At 36.2% G+C, this 14,133-nt stretch overlaps 1 protein-coding gene across 1 annotated transcript in view; it reads right to left on the reverse strand.

Annotated features, from left to right (window-relative positions):
* mgl (low-density lipoprotein receptor-related protein megalin) overlaps window positions 1-14,133 on the reverse strand; it is a 226,136-nt gene that overhangs the window by 31,573 nt on the left and 180,430 nt on the right. Inside the window, exons 19-32 of the mRNA XM_022076817.2 lie at window positions 13,384-13,597; window positions 12,765-12,904; window positions 11,303-11,439; window positions 10,282-10,459; window positions 9,928-10,114; window positions 8,874-9,076; window positions 7,832-8,016; window positions 6,605-7,143; window positions 5,706-5,890; window positions 4,139-4,401; window positions 3,016-3,187; window positions 2,676-2,901; window positions 1,424-1,645; window positions 589-907 (exon numbers count right to left, since the gene is read on the reverse strand). Of these exons, the coding sequence (XP_021932509.1) occupies window positions 589-907; window positions 1,424-1,645; window positions 2,676-2,901; window positions 3,016-3,187; window positions 4,139-4,401; window positions 5,706-5,890; window positions 6,605-7,143; window positions 7,832-8,016; window positions 8,874-9,076; window positions 9,928-10,114; window positions 10,282-10,459; window positions 11,303-11,439; window positions 12,765-12,904; window positions 13,384-13,597 (3,170 nt within the window). The remainder of the gene's footprint in view (window positions 1-588; window positions 908-1,423; window positions 1,646-2,675; window positions 2,902-3,015; window positions 3,188-4,138; window positions 4,402-5,705; window positions 5,891-6,604; window positions 7,144-7,831; window positions 8,017-8,873; window positions 9,077-9,927; window positions 10,115-10,281; window positions 10,460-11,302; window positions 11,440-12,764; window positions 12,905-13,383; window positions 13,598-14,133) is intronic.

Here is a 14,133-nt window from a genome sequence, read left to right on the forward strand (position 1 = left end):
TGTTGACAGTGGTTTTCTGGTCTGTGACATTATATAGTTTTGTACATGGGTATCAATGTTGCTCCAAAATGTCAGTAAGCACATACAACACCAAAATCAGAAAATCATGATCCACATACAAAAAATTACACATACAGAATATGTAAGTATATTTGTGATACATATCCTTTAAATTTTTCATGTATTGCTGGTTCTTTTTTCTTTTTTACATTTTACAATAAAATATGAAAATGTAGTGTGGTATCTGTAATGGGATTACATTTACAACAGAGTTAATCTGCAATATAAACACTGAGGTCAATGAGGAAGGAATATAAAAATTATAAAGTATATGGAAAACATTTTTACCCTAATTTGGAATACATATTTCCACTCATTACAGCGGGGAGTCATTAATACTGCATTCAAGCCTCAAGCTGGAAGCCATCTCTGTCTGATCACACCGACCTTCCATATGTAGAGGAAATATCCTAATTACACATCCTGAAGGTGGATCGCTTTAGAAACCACTCAACATGGTTTATGGTATAATTGTGGTTATATACACACACACACACACATCTTGTTCTTAGGTAATATATTACTTACCTCTTAACAGGGTTGACAGCAAGTTCTCGTGGTGCATCTGTAGTGGTCTTAACAAGCACCATTCTATTGGAACCATCAAGCCAGCATACCTCGAGATAGTTTTCATGAGGGAACACATTGGTAAAATACAGGTTTCCTGCAATCCAGTCAATGGTTATCCCACGAATCCCATTTGACCCAATACCATCCTTAATTATTGGCTGGAGTTCAGTGCCATTTGGTCTAATACGGAAAATGCCATTCCATACTCCTCGGTTAAACTCAACCCAGTAGATCCAGTTTTGTGCATAATGCACATCGACATGAAGAATATGGTGACCTGGGAAGAAAAGCTGGCAGTTAATATGTGCTGTACGGTTCTTAGACTATTTAACAATGTTTATTCAAATAATATGGAAGGATCAAAAGTTGCTGTCAAGTGGTAATACTCCTGCTTCAGATTCAGAACATTGCAAATTCAAATCTTAAAACCAGAAATCATGGTGGTCAATTTTTAATGGGTCTCCTCAGTCTCTCTGGATAAATCTATCTTAGATTCAACTTAGTTTTGTATAGTTTAATCTCATGTTTTAGAAACAAAAAGACAAGATGATAATAGTTGGTAAAACTGAAAAAATGGAAAGTATGGCTGTGGGTTATCTTAAGTTAACATCCTACAGATACTGACAGAAATTACAGAAGACCTCAATCCAAATAATTGATACCCTGATAAGACTTAACTGAAAGTTCCAAAATTTCAAAAGCTTTACCAATTAACCTTATCTGCTAACTGTATTATCTATTTCACACCTAAAGCCCTGATTTGTATTTTCACACATCTTGGAGAGATTCATACCTGGACCTGTGATGGGCACCATCGCTTCTGCAGAGTCCTTAAGGCTGTAGCCACGGGTGATGTCTAATTGAGACACAACAGCAAATGTCTTGTAGGCAGTACAAGTAACTTCATTCTCCTTCTTGTAACCAATAGAACAGCTGCATACTCGTGTGCTAGCCTCATGTGGTATGCACAGCTGTTCACAACCACCATTGTTGTTCATGCATGGATGATTTGTAGCTGGGGAGGAATGAAGAAGTCGTTCAACAATAAAATCAAGGAGAATCTAACACAGATCAACAGCAACTTCTTTACCTTGTCACTGTTATAAACTAGCAGAACACTAGACTGCTCCAAATCATGGCAGAAACAATCTTAGCACTCTTCTACATTTTATTGTAAACTATGACTGCTTACAAAGGCATAGGGAAAATGAAAGATAGTAATGCATAGACAAATCCTTACTAAACAAACACTGTTAACATTGAAGTTAACCACTCTACATGATCCCCAGCCACAGTCACTGACCCCGACACACGTAACGTAATTCCAAGATACATCTGAATGTTATGCTGTTTTAAGACATTTCCCCACTACAATTATACACACAAATAGCTCAGGCTCTTTTATACACTGATGCTAGAAATTATAAATTAATAATTATAAAATTCAGTGATTAATTTTTCAATATAATATTCAGTCATACAGATTCTCATTATACTGAATTTGTCAGACACAACCAACCCCAAATCTTGTATTGTTTATTTTTTAATGTATAAAAAGTTGTTTATGTAAAATCAGTTCACATTTTTATAATTTATCTTTATACAAAATTTCACATGGTAGCATCAATTGTTTAATATTTGTCATCAAACAGAAAGCTAAATGCAAGTTTCGTGTGGCTGTTACGTTGCTGCACTGCATTTTACAAAAGAATTACTTTAAACAAAGTTATACTTTTTACAAGATTACATTATTACAGAATTCTATAATTCATAGCATACTGCCACTTCTATGTCTGGAGTTCACACATGGCTGCTATATTGGTACCTAAAATTCACAAAATAAAAAAGTTTATGAATGAGTAGCCTTCAATGAAATTACATGCATAACAAGTGCGATAAAAATCTGTCAGTTTAGTCCTTCTGTGGACAGACACATGAACATATGGACATTATGATACCATAAACATATTTTTCCTTGTAAAATAAGGGAAGTATACTAAAGAAGTACTGATTGTATGGATGTGTTTAAGTATCTCAAAACTCACTTGGTCTCTTTCTGAAAATTGTGAAGGTCTTGAGATCAGCTTCGTTGTCTATGAGTAACTTTGGATTGTCTCCTTTAGGCAAGTCAACCCTCTCAATCTTTTCATAAGATGGATCCAAGTAATAGAGTCGACTGTCCAGGACTGCAAGTGCTTTGGGGTGTGCAACATTGTTGGACTCTGACAGTAGGGTGATCACATTACCTCCATTCACATCCATCACTTTAATCTGCAACAGAAACCCATTAGGAACTTCGGAAGAAACTGCATTTCCAAATCACAATTAATATTCAGGAATTTTCCTGGAAACACTATGAGCAGAGATACACAATAATTAACTTACAAAACTTGGGTACTGTACACTGAAGTACAGAAGCTTGGTGTATAGATCTATGGTTATAGCTTCTGGTCGTTCTATGTCTTCCAGTAATATGATTGGGTTTGATCCATTCATGTTCACTTTTCCAACCTTGGCTGGAACTCCGTATCCTCCTTCATCCATCCAGTACAGCTTCCTGCATCAAACAACAAAGTCCATGAGTGCGTATAGTAATATCAGAAAACATTATAGAATAATCAGACTCAGACTTACTATTCAAAGAAAGACAAATACAAGGCAGAGTTGTTCAGCTGGGGAAAATATTAATTATGTGGATTACATTTCTGGATAATCTTTCTTAATCAAATCCATATTCAAAATAGGTATTTTTTCCGTCTTAAAAAATTTCCTTTGGTGTCATCACCCAGTAATAGAATCCAAGGCAGCACTAAACCACCTTGAAAGCCTGAAATATTTTTAAAATTTCCCACTTTCATGGAACCTGAAGGTTCCTTATTACATTTATATAAGCCTTCCACTGAAATAATAAAAAACGTATGTCAATAGGGTATAAACTAATGAGCAGAGAGCCAAAACAACTATCAAAACATTGTGTACAACAAATATATCACAGACAACCTGTAACATAATTGTGTGTAATGAAAATCAGTACCAAATATCAAAGCAATGAAGTCTTCTTGAGAGATCAATATGGAATAAAACTGACATTTCAGAGAAAGTCTCTGCCTCCATCATCTGAACCAAAAATGGTGTCCTTTCATGTATGACCTTTGGCCAATAGGGAATGAGGACAGACCCATCTTGGTACTATTCATACAGACACGCAGCAGATGGGTGCATCCACATTCCTCATTCGCCAAAGGCCATACATGGAAGGACATCATTTTTGGTACATATAACAGCAAACTTCAGTCACCCTTCACATTCCCTGAAGATGGAGACAGATAGTGTCTCTGAAACGTTGGACTACAATTCCATTTTGATGCAGCTTGTTGCCTGAGAAGATTTCATTGCATTTAGTCATCGCGAAAGCCTTAAGTCTTATATTCTCAAGACTGTCACTACATGCATCATCAGGGACTGATCATTAATTATATGGAATTAAAGCCTGAAAAGTAACACTCACCCATCCAAAGGATCCAGACACATGGATTTGGGTTTAGCAACAGAGGTTTTGTTGCCATCATTGGCTAGGATAATTGTCCGATGTTTCACCTTCCCATCTACTTTCACAGCTTCAAAATTTGATGCCATTCGGTTGCCAATATACAGATTGCGGCCCAACCAATCAAATGCTATAGTGTATGGTGCCCCAACTATACCAGAGTCTCCATTTCCTAGGAATGAAGTCTTGTTTCCACCTCCATATGGACTTACATAAATTGTGCACTGTGAACAAGACAGAAGCTGTCACTTGTGATTTTCTGGGTTCTATTGCTATGCAGTCTCATAGAAGTTTAGTCTCTATAATAGAACTTTTGACACAGGAAACTGATCTACAGCAAAATGTGATGATAATACAACATATACTGCTTCTCATATTTATGGAATTCAAAGTAGAATTGAGACAGACTGCATGTCCAGAGTGAATATCTCATAAATAAACAAAATTCCATACAATTAAATGAAATTATCTGAAAAGTTCATTATTGTTAAACTGCGCTACAACATATATACAGGGTTGGAATGCATCTGTTTTCAGTACTAGGTCATTTTCAGCACAGTTGAAATAATGACCTACACAGTGCACCAAGCAAACAAACAAACATGTCCAAATGTGATATAGTTCTATTCAATTGAATAAGCTGATAACTTTGTTGTTCTCAATCAAGAATGAAGTTTCCCCTTGGTTTTGTGTCTCCTTTATCACTATAACTGCAGTCAGTAACAGAACTAGAATACAATGAAAGAAAAACTCAATGTTATTCAGAAAACTGAATAAAATCCATAGGGTTTAGAATTAATTTGATGATGTCATAAAAGTACTATATACCAATGTAGTCACATATCTGTATAGTTCAGTTGGTGATTTAAAAAGCCTTCTGTTAAAATAATATGTTCGAATCTCTTTCAGTTTAATAATTATGCCTAAGCAATAAATCAAAGCATGACAGAGTAAAGGAGATTCAAATTTATCTCTCTCACTTAAGAGATTTTCCCCTCTAATAATAATAATAATAATAATATATTTACATTCCATGGATCCATAAGACAGTCAGATGACAATAGGATGCGGAAAAAGTTTTTAGCAGTAGAGCCCTTAAAAACAGCTTTAGAGAATTATATGAAACAATTGTACTAGCTGTTTTGTATAGTTGTGAAACATAATCTCTTCTTTTTAGAGAAGAATATAAATTGTAGATGCCTGAAAAACGTGCCTAAGAGGGCTGAAATAGGCAAGCTGGGATATTATATAAATTAAATGTGAAAACATATACATGGCAACTAAAGCCAGATTCCTGTCAAACACTGACTCAACTAAACCCCACCATAGGTACTACCATAGCCTCATTTACATTTCTTGCTGCCACAGTTGCAACCATGAGAACTTAATTTCAATTTTTTCTGCATCTCACAAATGTCACACTCATACAGTCCAGCACTGCCTATTGCATTAGGAGTATATTATTATTGTTATTGTTATTAAAAGAAGTATCAGCATTAGGTAGAAATGTATTGCAAATACTCCTTACATTCTCATCATCATCATCCTTGCCTTCAACCCAGAACAATATCTGCTTCTTGCGATCAAAGTCTAAGTGAATTCCACCTTCAATTCCTACAATTGGTGTGAGGAAGCCGCGTGTCTTATCACCAGGAGTCAAGCTCACGTCAATGACCTGAGATGCACGCATCACCATCAAGAATGGTACTTCCTCTGTTGACACATCAAAGTAAACTTCTATTAGCAAGTGCTGAATAATTAATAAAACAATCACAATACAAAGTTCTGAGCATCAATAAACAAATTTTGCAAATGATATCTAAAGGGAGAAGCTTGCTACTATCTCTACAGTTTCAAACTTAGTGATTATGAACATGCTGAGCTGACAAAAAAGCATGTTCTGCTAGACCTGTCACAATCCAATCTGGCAGCTGTTCAGAGGCTAGTTTCCTCTAACAAGGAATTAACATACCTATTAAAAGATGGCTCAATGCACAATACAGCAACTTCTCATTATAAGAATGTTTGACTAACAAATCAATTACATCACTTCTGTCAAGCACAATTAACTTTTGCTACAACAAAAACACACCAACCTGAATAAAAAAAAAAGATTTGCACCAGGGAATGAATTATCACCAGTCAACATCAAACAGCATGGCTTAATTTGCTCCTTTAATCCTTTGTTGCATTATTCCTTCTAAAGTTCATCTGTTTTGCTTTTTTTATTATTCATTTCATATTAATCACTGCACATTATAAAACATACACACAACCACACATAGGTGCAAGCATACTAAAAATTTACCTTTCTTTCCTCTTATGAGTATGTATCATCTCAGCTGACTGTATCTCCAATTACTGTCTTCAAATTAATTGTAAGATAATTATAATTTAAGTAGGTTCCAACAAATTTTTGACTCTCACCTACAATGCATTTCCCATCAGGCTGGATGCGATAGCCAGGTTTACACTTACAGGTGTAACCATAAGACGCAGATGGAGACAGAAGACAAAGCTGTGAGCATGGAGCTCCTTCACAGGGATTGTTTCCATTAGATTTAGGTTGCAAGGAAGGATGATGTACATGGATGCTAAGTGGCTGAGATATAAGATGTGACACCACAGTCTGATTCTGCCCACGGAACTTGTGTGCCGACAACACACGGTTCAACTGCCGATCAGTCCAGTACATTGTGTCCTCAAATAGTGTAAGTGAGTGTGGATGCAGCAGGTAATGACTACCAGCTAGAACTTGTTGACGTCCTGAGCCATTGTAATAGCAGAAGTCAATAAAATCCAGCTTTGAATCTGCAAAGTATACACGTTTGTTTGCAATATCTAAGGTGAGACCATTTGGCCAGTAAATTTTGGTACTGATGATGACACTACGGTTGGTTCCATCCATTCCAACCCGCTCAATACGGGGGTTCTCTCCCCAGTCAGTCCAAAATAGCCACCGAGCTCTGAAAGTAAAAATCATCGTCACAGTACATGTTTGCATTCTGAAATAAACTAATTTAAACTGTTAATGTTCAAACTATCCAGATGGAATGTAGACTAATTAAAAGAGATGTCTCTTCTCCGAATGTCTCTAACAGTGGTATTGTACTATTACTTTCTATGTTTTGGACTTTATCCATTGCTATTTCAAAATGTCTCCATAGATCAGGAATACTGGATCCAACAAAATAGGTATCTCACCCTATTTTACATGAAGCTGAAGAAAGACCCATCCTTCAGAATGTACCAATTTTTTAAGATTTCTTAAGACTTAAAAACAGACAGTGAATAAGTCCAAAAAGAAAAGAAATGTCCCAGATAAGGTTTAATAGCCTGGGTTGAGACAGAGTTCCTTGCAACTAGTAAGGAATGTTGACAAATAACAGATTCAAGACAGTGCCCAGGGGTGGGTAAGCAAAACAGCTACCAAGGATGCACTGATCACAGGGGTGAAACAATTTATAATCTAAAGTATCTTGAAAACATACACCTATTCTCTAAGGCATACATTTATCTAGCAATACATCAAGCATTACATAGGCTCACAGCCATGTTCTGAAGAGGTTACACAGCTACTCTAAAGGCAAGTGTTTGATGTACAAAATGCATGAAGAATTTACAAAGAAAAGCATGTTTATATACAGAACTCACCCCTTGCTAGGGTCTAGAGCCATTCCTCTTGGCTGTGTTATGTTCTCCTTAAGCAGAACCATTCTGTTGAGACCATTTTCCTTGGCAACTTCTATTGTATTGAGTCTTGAATCCAACCAGTATAAGTTTCCTCCAATCCAATCATATGCCAGTCCCTCAACTAGATCCAAACCATTTGATATCACCTAAAGCAATCAAAAACTCTAATCTCAATTTAAATAATGTAATGGTTACTTATAATATTTAATTAAACTTTGAATATAAAGACAAATAAGCAGACAGCATTTTGATATTGTCTACTCATATAGTTCAATCGTTCTTAACCCTTTAACTAATGGTGAAAAGAAATGTAACATGACTGCATATTTGTCAATATTCAGACACAAAGTGACTGCAACGAGAAACAGGCTGGAGGAGAAAGCATAGCCCAAACCACTGACATGTGGTGCCAGATTGAATTATGCCCCAGATCTCAGGCACGATGAATATGATTTCTCATTTTGCAAACCTTAATCATTATACCTCAAATTAATCTTAAATTTTAAACAGCAGAACACGCACAAAAATAATGGCTTTACACTAATAAGTAATATGTTCTTAATATTGGTCAACTTGTCAAGAAATCCCTGTCATTTATGGAACCCATGAGTACATTACAGTGTTCATAAGAGCCCACCCCTGGTCTCTATCCTTAACCAGATGTATCCATTCCAAACCCTCATATTCCATTTCTTTTAAGATATTTCAATGCTATCCAACTGCCTACATCTTTCTCCCAAGTGGTCTCTACCCTTAAGGTTTTCTGGTTAAAATTCTGTGTGCATTCTCATAGCTCTCAAGCACACTACATGTCTCACCCATCTTATCCTCCTTGATTTGCTCACCCTAATCTACTTAGTCAAGAGCACAAATTAAGAAGTTTCGTATTATGTAACTTCCTCCTGATACACTCTCCATCTTAGGTCAAAATAATGCCCTCACATAGTGTCTATTAAAAACATTTAGCAACATCAAAAATGGAACTACAGTGAGTGGAACTTACTTCTTGTACTTCACTTCCTCTGTCTAACCGGGAAATCTTCTTCAACTTCATGTCTGACCAAAAGATGGTGCCAGTGTGCATATTAGAAGCTGTTGCTACAACATTTTCAACAATGATTGGGACTCTCTCAAGTCCCTGTTCTTTGAGGTCAGCCACCAAGATGGAATGACGATTTGAAATGATGAGGAATGCTGCACTGTGGTCTATTCAAAGAAAATAATTTCACACCTTTACTACAAAACTGAAAAATACAATCAGTAATATGATGTTATAATGAATATGACAGCTCATGTAGTAATGTAACTGAATGTTATTAAAAAGTAAGTAGTCTGAATCTGTTATATAGCAGTGCTTGACACCATATAACACCTTGTTTGACTTGAGGAGGCCATGGACCGAATACGGACTAGAGAGCCATAGAAGAAGAAGAAGAAGAAGAAGATCATGACAAACACCAGCCCAATGTCTTGAAACAGATCATGGCCACATCTTTCCCCATCATTTTCATTCATATGCACATTATCATCCTGTCATCCCATTACACATAAAATAAACTCTGCAGGTGATAACACTACTAAGAATTCTATATACCAGCCTAGAATGTGTATGAATGGGAAACAAGTGAGGGTAGCATCAATCAAAATGTATTTTAAAGCGATATTGCTCTTGATTTCAAGGACATAAAATAAATAAATGTTACATAAACTGGATATACTGAGCTATGCAGGTGAGAATGAGCTCTGATCTCCTAAATCCAAAACAATAAGAACATTTCAACACTTAACTACACAAAACAGAGATTCAAGAATTGTGTTCAGCATGCAAAATTCAAAACCTTTTCCAACTGAGTAAACTGAGAACAGCCTTCACTGCCATTCTCACAGAACAAAGATAACTGCATTATACCACACTATGAGAAAAGAGAAATGGAAAGCATCAGGAAATAAGATAACAATACATTCAAAACACTGAATGTACAACAAGCAGGCAGAGACCAGAATGATTAATACACTATAACTGGAGGAATTAGAAATTAAAATTAAACTGTTCTTACTGATGGCCTTGCAGGTGTGTTTATTCGGTTCTAGAGTATATCCAGGAACACAACTGCAGTAGTAGTTGCCTTTCGTGTTTGTGCACTGCTGCGAACAGCGACCAGGAGGCTCACATTCATTCATATCCTCACATTCAAGTGAATCATTCCTCAATACCTCTCCATGTGGACATGTGCAAATGGCTCCCTGCAATATGGAAATAAATTTCAATCATCATATCTGGCAGACAGATTACCGACATCAAAATACATACTTCCTTTTATTAGTTACAGCTCTTATTATAAAAAACTGTAGCCACTGAAAATATCATCTCTGTAAAAGAATAAAGAACAAGAAGACATGTGAAAACTTACCGATGGGGTCTGTTTGCATTTGTTGGAACACAGTCCTTCTTGGTGTTCACATTCATCAAGGTCACAGCCTTCTCCTTCATCAGCACCATTTGGACAATCAAGTTTCCCATCACAAACCTTGGTGAGGTTCACACAACGCTCCGTAACTCCCGGACACTGCCATTCACCTGAATCGCAACTGTAATACAAGAAGCACACAATCTAATCCGGAGCATTATATTTAACGGTGTGAGTAAATTGTGTGATTCTAACTGCATACAAGAGAAGTCCAATGTGTAAAATTTAATTCTGTACTAGCAACCATAAAACTATACTTAGATTTGAATTTCTCACAGCAGTGGATATGTCAATTTCTCCAAAGTAATCATACCCAACTAAAGATTGCATGGTGTCAACCATTCAGAAGACCACAACCAATATAAAAACATACTGGTTATTAAATTAATGCCTATATAAAGTACAGTACAGATAATGAGGAAATATTTGTAGCACTATTGCCCTAGACTTGTGTTTGGGAGGTATCTCGCTCGAATTTTGACAAGATATCTGGCTAACCTGATTGAAGACTGACTGGCTTTACTGCAGATCAGTAACACACACTATTAAGCCACAGAAGTTATCAACATTTTCCGACTTTAATCCAACTGAACAGATGTCACTGATCTGTATTACTTGCAAGCAGAATACTATTTTATGTACATGGTTCATAGTAATATTTGCATTGTTTCCACAGGATATAAAATGTGAATTTTACCTCATCTCAAGCCCAACACACACATATAAGGCGTATCAGTTTGTAAGCACCAAATTTGATAACATCATTAGTAATGTTATGTCATCAGAAAATGATCCACTCATGCATGTTAATTAAAAGTTTCTCTTGTCCTGATTAAAGATTTAAACTTGCAGATAAAATCTTAGCCACGTGTATTTTAACAGTACAATATTTCCATCAAATTTGTAGCTATGCTTTCACCATCTCATAGTCAGGTGTAAATATGTTATATGTATATTCTGATACCTGAAAGGTGGTGGTCCACATGCATGTCGATCATCCTCATCAGAACCATCTATACAGTCATTCTTCCCATCACAGATGTATGCTTTGAAGATACATTGAGAACTGTTACATTTGAAGAAGCCTGCCTGGCAGTCCACCTGAAACAAGACATATTGATGGGAATTACAGCATGATAAGGAATATATTAGATGTCAAGATTTAATGGGCTATGAAGTCCAAATATAAAATCAGCCATACATTCTGGCTCAGCAGTAATGGTCTTCTGAATCAGCTGGTACTTTGCCTTCCCTTGCACCATGCGGCATTCCCATAATTTTCCCCCTCTATCTCATCCCTTTTCCACTACTGATAAGCCAAATCAAACTGTTAGACTCATTCATAATGCAAACTTCAAACTAGTGGACTAGTGACACCGAGAAGCCGTTTCAGTGCCTGGAGTAGTTGGGATTCCCTTGTAGCCTGGATGATGAGTCAGTTTCCCAAATGTTGTTTCTCCTTTGCTTCTTCAACCCATCTGTTCTGCTCATCTCCAGAATATTCTTATGCTTGTTTTCTGCAGATCAGCCACGTTGCTCAATTTCTCAGAGACAATTACATATTAATTTATTTTGTTCAAATATCAAATGATGTCCAGAAGTTTGATTATCAAGGTAACAATATTAAACAGAATATCAATATCATCTACAGGTAGCCCTCGATTTACGCCGGGGATGCATTCCTGGACGAACCGGAGTAAATTGAAATTCTTTTAGAATGTAAATCAATGGGAAGTCAATGACACGCGTTCCCAGCACCCAAACAATGACGAGTAATATAATGGCATTACATTTAAAGCTCTGAAATAACATAAATAAAATGAAGGGAATTTAAAGAATATATTTTATACACTTACAATCAGCAATTCATTGGTCCCCACGATTGACTGTGATTCTTTCATGTGACTGATGTGTACAGTCATCTCCGCTGTTATGCGATAGTTGCATTCATGTAAGACGCCGACCTATAGAAAATCGCGTAGTAAAAATAACCCCTGTACCTCCGCAGAGATTAAATTAGTCCTTTGAAAGTTTAAAGCGCCAGGAATGAATCTGCATAAGAGCAAACTCGCATATGCAAAAGTTTGCATTTCACAAACAGCTTTTACCGATTGGAGCAAATTCACGTTGACGAAACATATGTAATTGGAGAGATGACTGCATTTATAATTTTTATTCAAAATCAGCGATGTAAGAATTACGATTTAGTATAAGAATCAGTACGAGATACATTGTAAAACGTTATAAATAATAATAAAATATATTTTTTTCACTTTTTGACTTGCTGGTTTCAAAATCGGCGTTATTCTGAATCGGCGCAAATTGAACCAGCGCAAATCGAGGGCTACCTGTATATACATTTTACACAATTAATGACTGTCTAAATGGTGTTCATATTTTTTAAAACATTCTGTATATGAACCTACTGTTCCACAAGATTCAGGCTCATCTGTATTATCGTCACAGTCAGCTGTACCATCACAGAGCCATGGTCGAGGGATACAAATTCCTGATGACTGGCATTGGAACTGTTTCTCTGTATCACATTGATCAGGTGCTAAGGATGCTGAAACAAACAGGTTTGTATAAATTGTTGATGGTTATCAACATCCATTCATTGTCCAATAATTTTATACAAGATGAATGAACTGGTTCTATGTAAAATAAAAATCATTATCACAACTGTTCATGTTATTTTTGTTTTTCTCACTGTGATAATTACACAATGTTACTTTAGACTTAACCTTAATTATCCTTATCACTTCTCATGTGCAGACCAGCTCTACTTGCACTGCATAGCGTACTGCTACACCATAACACGAAGTTAAGTCCAATGGGCAGCCTCAAGATAACGGGGTTTAAATCACCTTTACCCACATGATAAAAGTTAATCAGCACAGCTGAAGTGTTCATAACTGGAATCTCATTATTTTCCCCCCCAATTTGGGTGATCTTATTTTTGCAACTGCTATATTTCTATGGTTGTCCATAATAACCATCATCCTCATTCACCTTGAAATTTTTAAAACTGTCCCTACTACTTACGACAGCCGTTCTCATCACTGCCATCATTGCAGTCTGGAATGCCATCACATTTGTAGGTCTCTTGAATGCACTGCTTGAGATCAGAACACTTAAATTGAGTGGCTGAGCATGTGATGGGTGGACAGCCTTCCTCATCTTGGTTGTCAAAGCAGTCATTGTCTCCATCACAAACCCAGGACTGAGGAATGCAATGTCCTGAACGGGGACACGTGAACTGCAGCACAAATAAAGTTTTGTATTATTATGATAACTTGTGTCCTTAAAATGAGGCTTATCAATGCCTTCACACAGAAATGGCAGTGAAAAAGCTGGATTAACCCTACTGCTGCAATATTCGATAGAAGTCAAAAGGCATCCATTAGAGCATAGTACAACATTTTACTTCAGTCCACATTAAGAATAACCTCCTTTCAGTGCATCATTCAACTTCTCACACTGAGCTATGAAAATGCATTTTTGTTGGTCTGCATAGTACTGATACCTAGTTCAAATCATTTGAAGTTGTACAAAAATTTTATAAATAATGAAAAAATAATACACAGCAAAAGGGTCAATGCTACAATAACTTATAAATCAACTACTACGCAAGTATAATCATACTAAATATAAATGTACATTGACAATGTAACTACCAAAATATTTATTAAATTCTCAGTATTTTCTATTTTGAACAAGCAGGTTATATCTTATACGAGATTTCATTAAATTCAGAGTCAAGGAGCACCACTGTTTTTATTATCTGGGGAAATC

Source organism: Zootermopsis nevadensis, unplaced genomic scaffold (assembly GCF_977971745.1).
Source record: "Zootermopsis nevadensis isolate Lab colony 2312 unplaced genomic scaffold, Znev_1.0 Znev_ptg000028l, whole genome shotgun sequence".
In the NCBI taxonomy this organism is placed as follows: Eukaryota; Metazoa; Arthropoda; class Insecta; order Blattodea; family Termopsidae; genus Zootermopsis; species Zootermopsis nevadensis.